This window comes from Bufo gargarizans, chromosome 3 (assembly GCF_014858855.1).
Source record: "Bufo gargarizans isolate SCDJY-AF-19 chromosome 3, ASM1485885v1, whole genome shotgun sequence".
In the NCBI taxonomy this organism is placed as follows: Eukaryota; Metazoa; Chordata; class Amphibia; order Anura; family Bufonidae; genus Bufo; species Bufo gargarizans.
The window spans coordinates 167,695,400-167,708,675 of NC_058082.1; the positions used below are offsets into that span (position 1 = coordinate 167,695,400).

Below are 13,276 nucleotides of genomic sequence, written 5' to 3' on the forward strand. Positions count from 1 at the left end.
AGTGCGCAAAAACAGCAGAAGGTACTCCGCATGCATTCTGTTTCCGTATTTCCGTTCAAAGATAGAGCATGTCCTATTATTGCCCGCAAATCATGTTCCGTGGCTCCATTCAAGTCAATGGGTCCGTCAAAAAAAACTAATGCATACGGAATGCATCCTTTTGTCTTCCATATACGTTCCGTTTTTGCGGAACCATCCATTGAAAATTTTATGCCCAGCCTAATTTATTTTATGTACTTACTGTTTAAACATTATTGTATGCTTCCGTTTCTGCTTGCGATCCGCAAAAAACGGATCACAAACGGAAACCAAACGAAGAACGTATCGGAAAAGGAAACACTACTGAAGCAAAAAAAGCTGAAAAATTGATCAGTTTAAAACAGACCGCAAAATCATACGGTCGTGTGCAGGAGGCCTGAGTTGGGTTTATTTCTACTATGCCTGCCAACTAGAAAAGTCCAACGACAGTGACTCCTATACTGGTGCGTGTGACTGGCTCCTGCGTGTCACAATGATTGTCCAGCCACGGTCTAATGAAGACTTTCCACTTGTCAACAGTTTTACATCTTGCGTGGCTCCTTAAAGGAGTATTCCAAGTAGAAGTAGTGACCCCCACCACAGGATGGGGGATACCTATTATAACCATTGGCACCCCTACTGATCAAAACAATGGAGGCCCCATCCTCCTGAAACTAATGGCGTGGCAGGTCTTGCATACGCATCTCTATAGAACTGCCAGAAAAAGGCGAACGCTTTATTCAGCTATCCCCGGTAGTCCCATAAAGAGTGAAGAGAGTGGAAGTGCACGTAGTTGGCTAGCCGCACCATTCATTTCAATGTTATTGGGCCTTGTTCTCATGATTAGTGAAAGCCTCAGCGACTGCACCCCCAATTATCGCCTCGTACACACGGCCACAGGCCATCAGTTCGCACAGTAAATAGTGGCCTGCAATGCATGGGCACCGCCCGTGTGGCCACCATCTGCATACCCGTTGCCTTGAATGGGTCCGTGATACGTTCGCATAGTCCATGACTTTTTTGCAGTGCAGAGGCGTTGACAGAAAGCTGACAGAAGCGCTCCGAAGGGGTTCCATTCCCTGCCTCCGTTCTGCATCCAGAAGACGGAGCACACACGCTTGGTGCCCGTATATTGTGGAACGGCTGCTTGCAGCCCACAATACGAGCACGGACCGCCTACTGTACAGTCGTGTGCATGAGGCCTCATGCACATGACCGTTGTGTGTTTTGCGGTCCCCAAATTTCGGATCCTCAAAACACGGATGGCGTGTGTTCCACAATTTGCGGAAATAATATTAATATAACTGCCTATTCTTGTCCGCAAAACAAACAAGAATAGGACAAGTTATATTTTTTTTTGCAGACCATGGAACGGAGCAACGGATGTGGACACCACACGGAGTGCTGTCTGCATCTTTTGCGGCCCCATTGAAGTGAATGAATCCGCATCCGAGCCACCAAAACTGCAGTTAGGATGCGGACCAAAACAACGGTCGTGTGCCTGAGGCCTAATCCTCATAATCACACCTATTGATGCTCACGTCATGCCTCTGTATCTATACTTTGACCATGTACAGGAAAATCCGCAGAGAAAAGTCTAGCGTATTCGCCAAAATTATGCAATACCATAATCCGAGTGCCAAATATGAAATTATGCAGGCTTGCCACCCTTGCTTTGGAAAGGGTGAAATTCATGGCAGATATCTGCAACATGGCATGCTACGTGCGGCTGGCGATGTGAAAGAACGTGAATGACAATGCGCTACTGCTGTAAACTCTGCAGGTTTCAGGACACGATTCCACGGCAGAAGATGTACAGCACTCACACTACGTGCGGCCAAACCCGGAGTGAAAATGGGATTAAATGTGGTGCCCTATAGGAGAATAGTATACCGCAGAACAGTTACACAAGGGACATACAAGACTTTGCAGGACTCAAGAGTAGAAGGCTTCATTCCTGCCATGACACTAGTGATGCTTATACAAGCAAGAACAAGCTTTCCATGTATGTATACCAAACCCTGATTACTCCATAGTAATTATTAGGAGCTTTATGAGTGGGGAGCTAATGACCGCTTCCCAACTCACTAAATGGCGCTCAGTCAAAAATGCCAAGAAAGCTCATGTGATGCCTCATTCAGAGCAGCCTATGAGCCCACCAGTGGCCAAGAGGGCAGTCAGAAGTTGTATGTGCTATCTCCATACCATACAATCTTGCAATCGTAGTGCTCCCGTGGCCGTATTGCGGGCCGCACACGGTGGTTCCGCAATACATGGAGCACAGGCCGTGTGCATTCACTTGAATGGGTCCACAAATCCGGAGATGCGGTATGGAACGGAACCCCACAGAAGAAATACCGAGTGCTTCCGTGGGTTTCCGTTCCGTGCTTCCATTGTTCAAAAAAAACTTGTTCCATCTTTTTGCGGAACGGAAGGATCGTGGACCACATTCAAGTGAATGGGTCCGCGATCCGCATGCGGCTGCCCCACGGTCGGTGCCCGTGCATTGCAGACCGCAATTCGCAGTCCACAGCATAACGGGCACGGAGCCCTTACATTCGTGGGCAAGAAGCCTAATGGTCACTTTTACACCCTGGTTCTACTCACATGAACACAGACAGAAGCGCGATTATATAAAGCATCACAACCACTTGGCTGGATCTCATGTAACACCATTGTTGAAATCCCTCGAATAAATGAATGAGACGGGCTGGGCAGCGGCAAGGTTTAATATAACTAAGAGCCGGCAGCTGACCTCCCATCCATAAGGAGGATAGCCCCCCGGGGCAGCCTGGGAGGAGGGCGAGAATACACCACTGGACATCTTGTTCGCCTCTCGTCTGCTTATAGATTTGTTTCTTACTCAGCAGCAATAGACGAAACACAAGAAGGAGCTGAAGTAAGCGGCAAAACCACAAAAAGCAATGATAAAAAGAAAAAACGCTGCATCTTTTTTTATCAGGAATTAAATGCACGATTGACCACAGTTTCATTAGAAGTGAAGAAACCAAGGAAATATTGATTGATAAAGGAAATCTAGGAATAAGGGAAACTGTCACCATGAGTGGAGCTGAGCAGGCTGATGTATAGTTTTGTGGGAAATTTAGTATAACTTGTATTTCATTCATTTATATCTCTGCTCATTCTGGGTTTTGAAGTCCATGAGTCGGTCTTATCAGTGACTGACAGCCTTCCCTCTATGACTGTGTATACACATATAGCTGTCAATCACTGATAGGACTGTCTCCTGGACTTCAAAGCCCAGAATGAGTAGAGATATACAGACGTGGACAAAATTGTTGGTACCCTTTGGTCAATGAAAGAAAAAGTCACAATGGTCACAGAAATAACTTTAATCTGACAAAAGTAATAATAAATTAAAATTCTATAAATGTTAACCAATGAAAGTCAGACATTGTTTTTCAACCATGCTTCAACAGAATTATGTAAAAAAATAAACTCATGAAACAGGCATGGACAAAAATGATGGTACCCCTAACTTAATATTTTGTTGCGCAACCTTTTGAGGCAATCACTGCAATCAAACGCTTCCTGTAACTGTCAATGAGACATCTGCACCTCTCAGCAGGTATTTTGGCCCACTCCTCATGAGCAAACTGCTCCAGTTGTGTCCGGTTTGAAGGGTGCCTTTTCCAGACTGCATGTTTCAGCTCCTTCCAAAGATGCTCAATAGGATTGAGGTCAGGGCTCATAGAAGGCCACTTTAGAATAGTCCAATTTTTTCCTCTTAGCCATTCTTGGGTGTTTTTAGCGGTGTGTTTTGGGTCATTGTCCTGTTGCAAGACCCATGACCTGCGACTGAGACCAAGCTTTCTGACACTGGCTAGTACATTTCTCTCTAGAATTCCTTGATAGTCTTGAGATTTCATTGTACCCTGCACAGATTCAAGACACCCTGTGCCAGACGCAGCAAAGCAGCCCCAGAACATAACAGAGCCTCCTCCATGTTTCACAGTAGGGACAGTGTTCTTTTCTTGATATGCTTCATTTTTTCGTCTGTGAACATACAGCTGATGTGCCTTGGCAAAAACTTCGATTTTTGTCTCATCTGTCCACAGGACATTCTCCCAGAAGCTTTGTGGCTTGTCAACATGTAGTTTGGCATATTCCAGTCTTGCTTTTTTATGATTCGTTTTCAACAATGGTGTCCTCCTTGGTCGTCTCCCATGTAGTCCACTTTGGCTCAAACAACGACGGATGGTGCGATCTGACACTGATGTTCCTTGAGCATGAAGTTCACCTTGAATCTCTTTAGAAGTCTTTCTAGGCTCTTTTGTTACCATTCGGATTATCCGTCTCTTAGATTTGTCATCAATTTTCCTCCTGCGGCCACGTCCAGGGAGGTTGGCTACAGTCCCATGGATCTTAAACTTATGAATAATATGTGCAACTGTACTCACAGGAACATCTAGTTGCTTGGAGATGGTCTTATAGCCTTTACCTTTAACATGCTTGTCTATAATTTTCTTTCTGATCTCTTGAGACAGCTCTTTCCTTTGCTTCCTCTGGTCCATGTCGAGTGTGGTACACACCATATCACCAAACAACACAGTGATTACCTGGAGCCATATATATAGGCCCAATGGCTGATTACAAGGTTGTAGACACCTGTGATGCTAATTAGTGGACACACCTTGAATTAACATGTCCCTTTGGTCACATTATGTTCTGTGTTTTCTAGGGGTACCATCATTTTTGTCCATGCCTGTTTCATGAGTTTATTTTTTTACATAATTCTGTTGAAGCATGGTTGAAAAACAATGTCTGACTTTCATTGGTTAACATTTATAGAATTTTAATTTATTATTACTTTTGTCAGATTAAAGTTATTTCTGTGACCATTGTGACTTTTTCTTTCATTGACCAAAGGGTACCAACAATTTTGTCCACGTCTGTAAATGAATGAAATACAGGTTAGGCCAAATGCATTCGGCCTTATACTGAATTTCCCACAAAACTATATATCAATCTGCTCAGCTCCTCCTGATCTATAATATGCTGCCTGCAGCTCAGACACCATGTTCTCGTGCTGATTTGCACACATAATTTTTGCATCACTGGAAACCTGGGTCTTTATAGGGCCCGCCAGGGTAATAGGGAAACCTGACTGGTGGTGAATAATGATTCAGTATGAGGCACATGGAACACACCGGTCGAGCATTTTCTGATGAGCTACATTGGACAAACCGGAAATATATGATTGGTACGAGGCACACGGAATATATTCACCAGGCAGTTTACGATGACTTACATGACAATGCTCGCTCATCCGTATGAGGCATCAGTGATGGCCAGTTCGCCGTGTTCACCCCCGAACATATGCGGGCTGCCATCTTAACTCACAAGTCCGGCGAGGCACAGGTCCTTACCTGTGCCTGTGCACGAGCCGGTCTGAAACAAATGCGGTCAACAGGACAGCTGCCGGGGGCCTTCATCGGGCTGTTCTCGGAACTGCCTGCTCCCGGTGACCGCATTTGTTTCATACCGACTTACCTATGCATCGCCGGACTCGTGAGTTAAGATGGCAGCCCGCATGTGTTTGCGGGCGAACACGGAGAACTGGCCATCACTGTGAGGCACAGTGAATATACAGGTGATGCATTTTTGGATGAGGCACGCTGACCACACTGTATTTTCTGCCTGAGAGAGCATCATTTCTATGTCAATCTATCACAGAACTGTATCCAGATGATATCAACTGTCCATGGAAAAAGAAGCGGCGGTACAGTCCTCATGTAGAACCCTATGAAAATCTTATTATCTACCTGCAAGTGCTTTCACTTTCTATACCACTGACGGCTGGCGAACAAAGATACTGGACATTATGGTAGAAACATCTGCACTAATTATTTAATGATTGGACCCACAAAACTGCCCTCTGAGGGCTGAAATTAGTCAACTGTTTTCCGAAACGTTAATACTGATGACCTGTCCTCAGAATAGGTCATCGGTATCTGATGGGTGGGGGTCCGACAACCAAGACCCCCACCGATCAGCTGTTTGAGAGGGCAGCAGCGCTCCTGTCAGCACTGCGGCCTTCTCTGTGCTCACCAAGCACAGCGCCGTACATAGCATAGTGGCTGTGCTTGGTATTGCAGCTCAGCCTCATTCACTTGAGCTGCTCCTGGGCCACATGACCGATGTACGTGTCATCACTGGCCTAGGGAAAGTTGCGAGAAGGCCGCGGTGCTACTGCGAGTGACAGTGCCTTCTCGAACAGCTGTTCGCCGGGGGTCCTGCGTGTCGGACCACCATGGTCAGGTATTGATGACAGGTCATCAGTATTAGGCCTCTTGCACACGAACGCATTTTCAGCTTTTTTTGCGTATACGAAACCATTCATTTTAATGGGTCCGCAAAGAAAAAAAAAAAACAGAAGGTACTCCGTGTGCATTCCGGTTCACAAAAAAATAGAACATGTCCTATTATTGTCCGCATTACGAACAAGGATAGTACTGTTCTATTAGGGGCCAGCTGTTCCGTTCCGCAAAATACAGAATGCACACGGACGTCATCCGTATTTTTTGCGGATCCATTTTTTGCAGACCGCAAAATATATACGGTCGTGTGCAAGGGGCCTTAAAGTCTCAAAAAACCCTTTGAATGCATCTAAGGACAAGGAAAGAAATCCTGACATGCAGTCTGCTGATAGCGGAGGCGCTGTGCACATACAGTCCGCGCTGCCGTGTACCCGACCAATGACATGCATCAAGTGTAACGAGTCAGAAAAGTGGTGAAATGCGTATTACAACAGATTACGGTACACAAGTTAAATGACCGCGTCCATGAACGCCACCCATGTCCAGTCTGAATTTGTAAAAAGACACGGATAAAAAATGTATTGTGGAGTATTTCAGGAAAACCATAGGCGCACATGTAGGAACGCCTGAGGTGACGTACACCGTTGTGGGTACAATTTCATCGTAAACCATTCTTCTTGCAAATATATTAAAAAAGCATGTGCCCCTCATTTCAGTCATCTCAACCTCCTACAGAGGCAATTGCCATTCTGTGCCATTCACACTTCTGCATTGCAGACAGTCCTGGCACAGAATGGGTTACATAACTAGATCTGTACTGGCCGGTGCATGAAGCAATTCCTATACACCTTGCGTCTGTAGGCAGATTATCAGGTGACCAGTGCATTATGCCGCCATCATGGTAGACCGTGTCAGGCAGACTGCAGAGGTGCCAGCGCACTCTGGCATAACCTATACCAATACATGGCATACTGTACGCCATCAACTCTGCAGCACATATAATGATGGAAATAAATCTCTGCGTGACTATACACAGCGGTAACCCCATATATCACACTGAACCCAAAACCAGGTGGCATCACGTACAGCAAGTAACACGATTAACAGACATATACGAATGGCATTAGATAAGGCATTAAAGGGGTTTTTATACCTGTGGGATAGCCGTCAATATCTGATTAGTGGGGTTCTGACACCCGCACCCCCACTGATGGAGCTGATTACTATAGTGCTACACCTATTCATTTCAATTACAGGGCTGTAACCAGCTCCGTCCATGTGCCGCGTGCTTCCAGACAATAATCGCGGCCAGCGCAGGGGGTGCCTCCGCCAATCTGATGTCGATGAGGATAGTACATCAAGATCCAAATACTGAACAACATTAAAGGGGTTTTCCAGGAATACTAAGGGGGTCATTTATGAAACTGATGTAAAGTAGAACTGGCTTAGTTGCCCCTAGCAACCAATCGGATTCCTCCTTTCATTTTGGACAGCTCCTTTGGAAAATGAAAGAAGGAATCTGATTGGTTGCTATGGGCAACTAAGCCAGTTCTACTTTACATCAGTTTCATAAATGGCCTCCTAAGTTTTTAGAAAGTGCCGGCCGCCTGCCTCTGTAAACAGAAGAGTCATACTTACCTGCTTCCCGCCGTTTCGGTCCTCTGCTGTCTCCATGTACCGCTCCCCGCAGTGTTGACATCCAGCACAGCATGGGCATTCACATACTTGCTCCAGCCAACGACTGGCTTCAGCAGTGAAGAGGCCACAAGCATCACATTGCCATTGAAGCCAGTTGTTGGCTGCGGCGAGCATGGGGCCATGTCCATGCTGTGATGGATGGCAACACTGCGGGGATCGGAACATAGACACTACAGAGGCAGCGCAGAGTCCCGACACGGCATGAGCAGGTAAGGCTAGTTTCACACTAGCGGCAGCCTTCTCCGGCAGGCTGTTTCGGTGGGGGAACTGCCTGCTGGATCCGTGCTACCGCTAGTGCACTGTGCCGCCAGAAGTCCGCCGCATTCACTATAAATCACCTCTGGCCGCAGCATGACAAACATGCCGAGAGGTGGGCGGAATAAAACTATGATATGTTGCAGTGCGACATGTTGCAGTGAATGGGGCCGGAGCGGACCTACGGCGGCACGGTGCACTAGCGGTAGCACGGATCCAGCAGGCTGCCCCTCGCCGGAACAGCCTGTCGGAGAAGGCTGCCGCTAGTGTGAAAGTAGCCTAAGGCCTCATGCACACGACCGTTGTTTTGGTCCGTATCCGAGCCGCAGTTTTTGCGGCTTGGGTGCGGACCCATTGAAGTGAAGATGCGGACAGCACTCTGTTGCTCCGTTCCGTGGTCCGCAAAAAAATATAACCTGTCCTATTCTTGTCCATTTTGCGGACAAGAATAGGCAGTTATATCAATGCGGACCTCAAAACACACAACGTGTGCATGAGGCCCAAGTATGAATCTTCTGTTTGCAGAGGCAGGAGGCTAATAACTCAGTATTCCCAGAGAACTCCTTTAAGGTGTTGCCGTACAGGGTGGGGAATACATTCTTAGCCACAAATGCCCAAAACGGGAATACTCATTAGAAGAGTTTCTGTCACTGGGACCAACCCACGGGCGGCTGCGGATAAACAACCATGCCCACAAAAAATGCCAACCAACAAGCCTTCTGCTGGACAGGTTTACTCGGGCAATGATCGGGAACAAATGTTCTTAACACAGCGGGTACAACCAGTGGGTACAACAGCTACAATGAAGCTGGCCATACACATATGTAGGGTTCACCTGGAAGGGGCTGTCCATCATGGTCTACCCCCCAGCTTCCAATGTCACTGGTGGGAGCTGTGGGTACATCCGGATTTGTAGAAAAGTACCATTATACGGTGCCCACTGAAGTCACTGGTGGTTGTGCCACGTCCCTCAGTGTAAAAGCTTTCAAGTGCAGGGTACACCCCACTATGACATCAATAGGTCCCAATAGAGAACATGGACAGAAGATGCCCTGAGCAGACTCTATGAACCCATACAGCATCTGCTATGATTTATTTCCCCCCCCCCCCAGAGCAGAAGCCACCACGTGACGCCAGTGGTATATGTGTGTGCTTTGGACCCTTTTTGTGGTATCTTTCTGCCCCCCACACACATACACACTACTTTACCTATCCTCCACATACCCTAGTGATAGATTCACATTTCAAAAACCAACATAACCATAAGCTTCTCATAGTTGTGAAGGTGGCCATGGCGGTGTGGGGCCCCATTCTAAGTTTTGGGGCCCAGTGGGCTCTGGTTATGTCCCTTTACATCAATGTATGGAGGAAATGAGATGGTGACAGTGATGTCCTCCTCGAGCTCGTCACTGACAATGTAGGTTACTGTCAGCTGTCAGACCTATGAAGCCTATAGACGGGACAGGTCTTATTAAAGGGGGATTCCACCAAGAGCTCTCCATGGACTCATCACCGGGCACAATTACATGGAGGTGGAATTCCCCTTTAACCCATGGCTGGCCTGAGGAAGGCTGCCCCTGGTACCTGAGTCTGCAGACAGAGTACTAATACCCCAGACTGAGCCTCCTTTACATGAAGGTGGAATTCCCCTTTAACCCATGGCTGGCCTGAGAAAGGCTGCCCCTGGTACCTGAGTCTGCAGACAGAGTACTAATACCCCAGACTGAGCATCCTCTGGGGGCCAGCAGGTCCCAGCCTCCCAGCAGGGTAATCCTGCCTGGCTGCAGTGCCTTACCTGCCTGCACCGTGTCGGACAGATCATGGTTCCCCGAAGTCCTGGGGAATTCCTTCAGCTTCCTGGCACTGAGGTTGAGGATGCCGGAGTTTGCCGCCTCCTCCAGGGCTCTCTCCAGCCCCCGGTTCACAGGCAGGTTCAGGCTGAAGTTGGTGACTCCAGTGACAGCGCTGTGGTGCTGCTGCTGGTACTGGGACTGGAGCAGGGCGCTGACTGGGAGGTTAGAGAACGGCTGAGATTCGCTTCCCAGCGTCGCCATCTTCCCTCCCGCTCCCGAGCGCTGTGTCTGGGCTCTGTCTGTACAGTGCGGACGAGGCAGGCAGCGGCAGCACCGAGCTCTTTCCTGTAGGTTTCCTGCCTTCTGGAGTGTGCAGGCAAAGGGCGCATGTCCTCCCTGCTGTATATCCTGCCCTGCCGCCTGTACCAGCACTTCTCCCTCACAAGCCTGCTTCCTGCCACACAAAACTTCTTCACATGTACGAGGGCTGGAGGGAGCTGCCCCTCCACTGCCACACATGACCTGGCATCAGAGGTGGAGCCCTCTATTGTACATGTCCATGCTGGCACTTCCACAACACACCCCATGGAAAACACAGGACATCATGTCATTTATGCGGGGAAAGTTGCACAACTCCTCCATATTGCAGAACGTCCCCTGGGGCTAATGACAGCTTCTGCCTCCTACATCGATGCATGACATGGCTGCACTTCACATGAAAATTACCCCTATGCGACCCCCTAGGAGTCTTCCTGTTCATACAGAGGCTTCCTGTTCCTATAAGTCCTCCTGTTCCTATGGAGTCCCTCTGTTCCTATAGAGTCATCCTGTTCCTATAGAGTCATCCTGTTCCTATAGAGTCATCCTGTTCCTATGGAGTCCTCCTGTTCCTATAAGTCCTCCTGTTCATATAGAGTCTTCCTGTTCCTATAAGTCCTCCTGTTCATATGGTGTTATCCTTTTCCTATAGAGTCCTCCTGTTCCTATAAGTCCTCCTGTTCATATAGAATCTTCCTGTTCCTATAAGTCCTCCTGTTCATATAGAGTCTTCCTGTTCCTATAAGTCCTCCTGTTCCTATGGAGTCCTCCTGTTCCTATGGTGTTATCAGTTTCCTATAGAGTCCTTCTGTTCCTATGGATGTCTCCTGTCCCTATAGAGTCCTCCTGTTCATATAAAGTCTTCCTTTTCCTATAAGTCCTCCGGTTCCTATGGAGTCATCCTGTTCCTATGGTGTTATCCTGTTCCTATAGAGTCCTCCTGTTCCTATGGAGTCGTCCTGTTCCTATGGAGTCGTCCTGTTCCTATAGAGTCCTCCTGTTCCTATAGAGTCCTCCTGTTCCTATAGAGTCATCCTGTTCCTATAGAGTCCTCCTGTTCCTATGGATGTCTCCTGTCCCTATAGAGTCCTCCAGTTCCTATGGAGTCATCCTGTTCCTATAGAGTCTTCCTGTTCCTATGGTGTTATTCTGTTCCTATAGAGTCCTCCTGTTCCTATGGAGTCGTCCTGTTCCTATGGAGTCGTCCTGTTCCTATAGAGTCCTCCTGTTCCTATAGAGTCCTCCTGTTCCTATAGAGTCCTCCTGTTCCTATGGTTGTCTCCTGTCCCTATAGAGTCCTCCTGTTCCTATGGAGTCATCCTGTTCCTATAGAGTCTTCCTGTTCCTATGGTGTTATCCTGTTCCTATAGAGTCCTCCTGTTCCTATGGAGTCGTCCTGTTCCTATAGAGTCCTCCTGTTCCTATAGAGTCCTCCTGTTCCTATAGAGTCCTCCTGTTCCTATAGAGTCCTCCTGTTCCTATGGATTCATCCTGTTCATATAGAGTCTTCCTGTTCCTATGGTGTTATCCTGTTCCTATAGAGTCTTCCTGTTCCTATGGTGTTATCCTTTTCCTTTAGAGTCCTCCTGTTCCTATAGAGTCATCCTGTTCCTATGGTGTTATCCTGTTCCTATAGAGTCCTCCTGTTCCTATAGAGTCCTCCTGTTCCTATAGAGTCCTCCTGTTCCTATGGTTGTCTCCTGTCCCTATAGAGTCCTCCTGTTCCTATGGAGTCATCCTGTTCCTATAGAGCAGTGATGGCTAACCTTGGCACTCCAGCTGTGGTGAAACTACGACTCCCAGCATGCTCCATTTATTTCTACAGAGTTCTGAGAGCAGCCAAGCAAGGGGGGCATCTTGGGAGTTGTAGTTTTACCACAGCTGGAGTGCCAAGGTTAGCCATCACTGCTATAGAGTCTTCCTGTTCCTATGGTGTTATCCTGTTCCTATAGAGTCCTCCTGTTCCTATGGAGTCGTCCTGTTCCTATAGAGTCCTCCTGTTCCTATAGAGTCCTCCTGTTCCTATAGAGTCCTCCTGTTCCTATGGATTCATCCTGTTCATATAGAGTCTTCCTGTTCCTATGGTGTTATCCTGTTCCTATAGAGTCTTCCTGTTCCTATGGTGTTATCCTTTTCCTTTAGAGTCCTCCTGTTCCTATAGAGTCATCCTGTTCCTATGGTGTTATCCTGTTCCTATAGAGTCATCCTGTTCCTATGGAGCACCACTATCAATTGGCAATGTATGAGGTAGAAGTTGTGCTACAAAATGTTAGGCTAAGGCTACACAAAAACATGACATTTGTACAGCATTGTTAGTGGTGTCGCAGGGTGGCACACTACATGCCATGACTGCAACAATCACAGAAAATCCAACACAGACTTTTGGGCTCAGGGTGCAATTTTCACAGGTCTTTGCTATCACAGACTACAACGCTTGTCGTGTGCAACTTTCCAACAACCTTTCTGAAGTTTGGTTGTTTTTACTGCCAAATCACAGCTCTAAGGTAGCCTCAGCCTTACATGACAGGATTGTCCCAAAATGTATTGTCATTTATAGTAACATTAAATTAGTAAATTGATAGTATTTTTACACAATTTGTCTCACTAGCGTCAGACTGACCGCTAGAGGATTCTCCAGAGGGCCCACTGACACTGTCCCCTGACCTGTCTGTGTGTCGTAGCCGCGCTGCCTCTCTGCACTCTCTGCCTGTGCAATAAAACCAGTGACAGAGTGAGGACAGTCATGAGTATTAGCCGGGGTCAAGAGATCTCCCCTGGTCTCCAACATAACCCTAAGAGCTCATTCACATGACCGTGAAGGCCAGCGGCCGTGTGAATCCCATATTGCGATGCGGACCCATTGACTTGAGCGAGTCCACGATCTGAAAAATACGGCAAAAGATAGGACATGGT

General features: G+C 47.4%; 1 protein-coding gene across 1 annotated transcript in view; it reads right to left on the reverse strand.

The window, feature by feature from the left end:
* The window catches only part of LRCH1 (leucine rich repeats and calponin homology domain containing 1), a 243,846-nt gene extending 233,241 nt beyond the window's left edge, over positions 1–10,605 (reverse strand). The window contains exon 1 of the mRNA XM_044287241.1: positions 10,048–10,605. Within this exon, the coding sequence (XP_044143176.1) occupies positions 10,048–10,564 (517 nt within the window). The 5' untranslated portion in view covers positions 10,565–10,605. The remainder of the gene's footprint in view (positions 1–10,047) is intronic.
* Between the last annotated feature and the right edge of the window lie 2,671 nt (positions 10,606–13,276).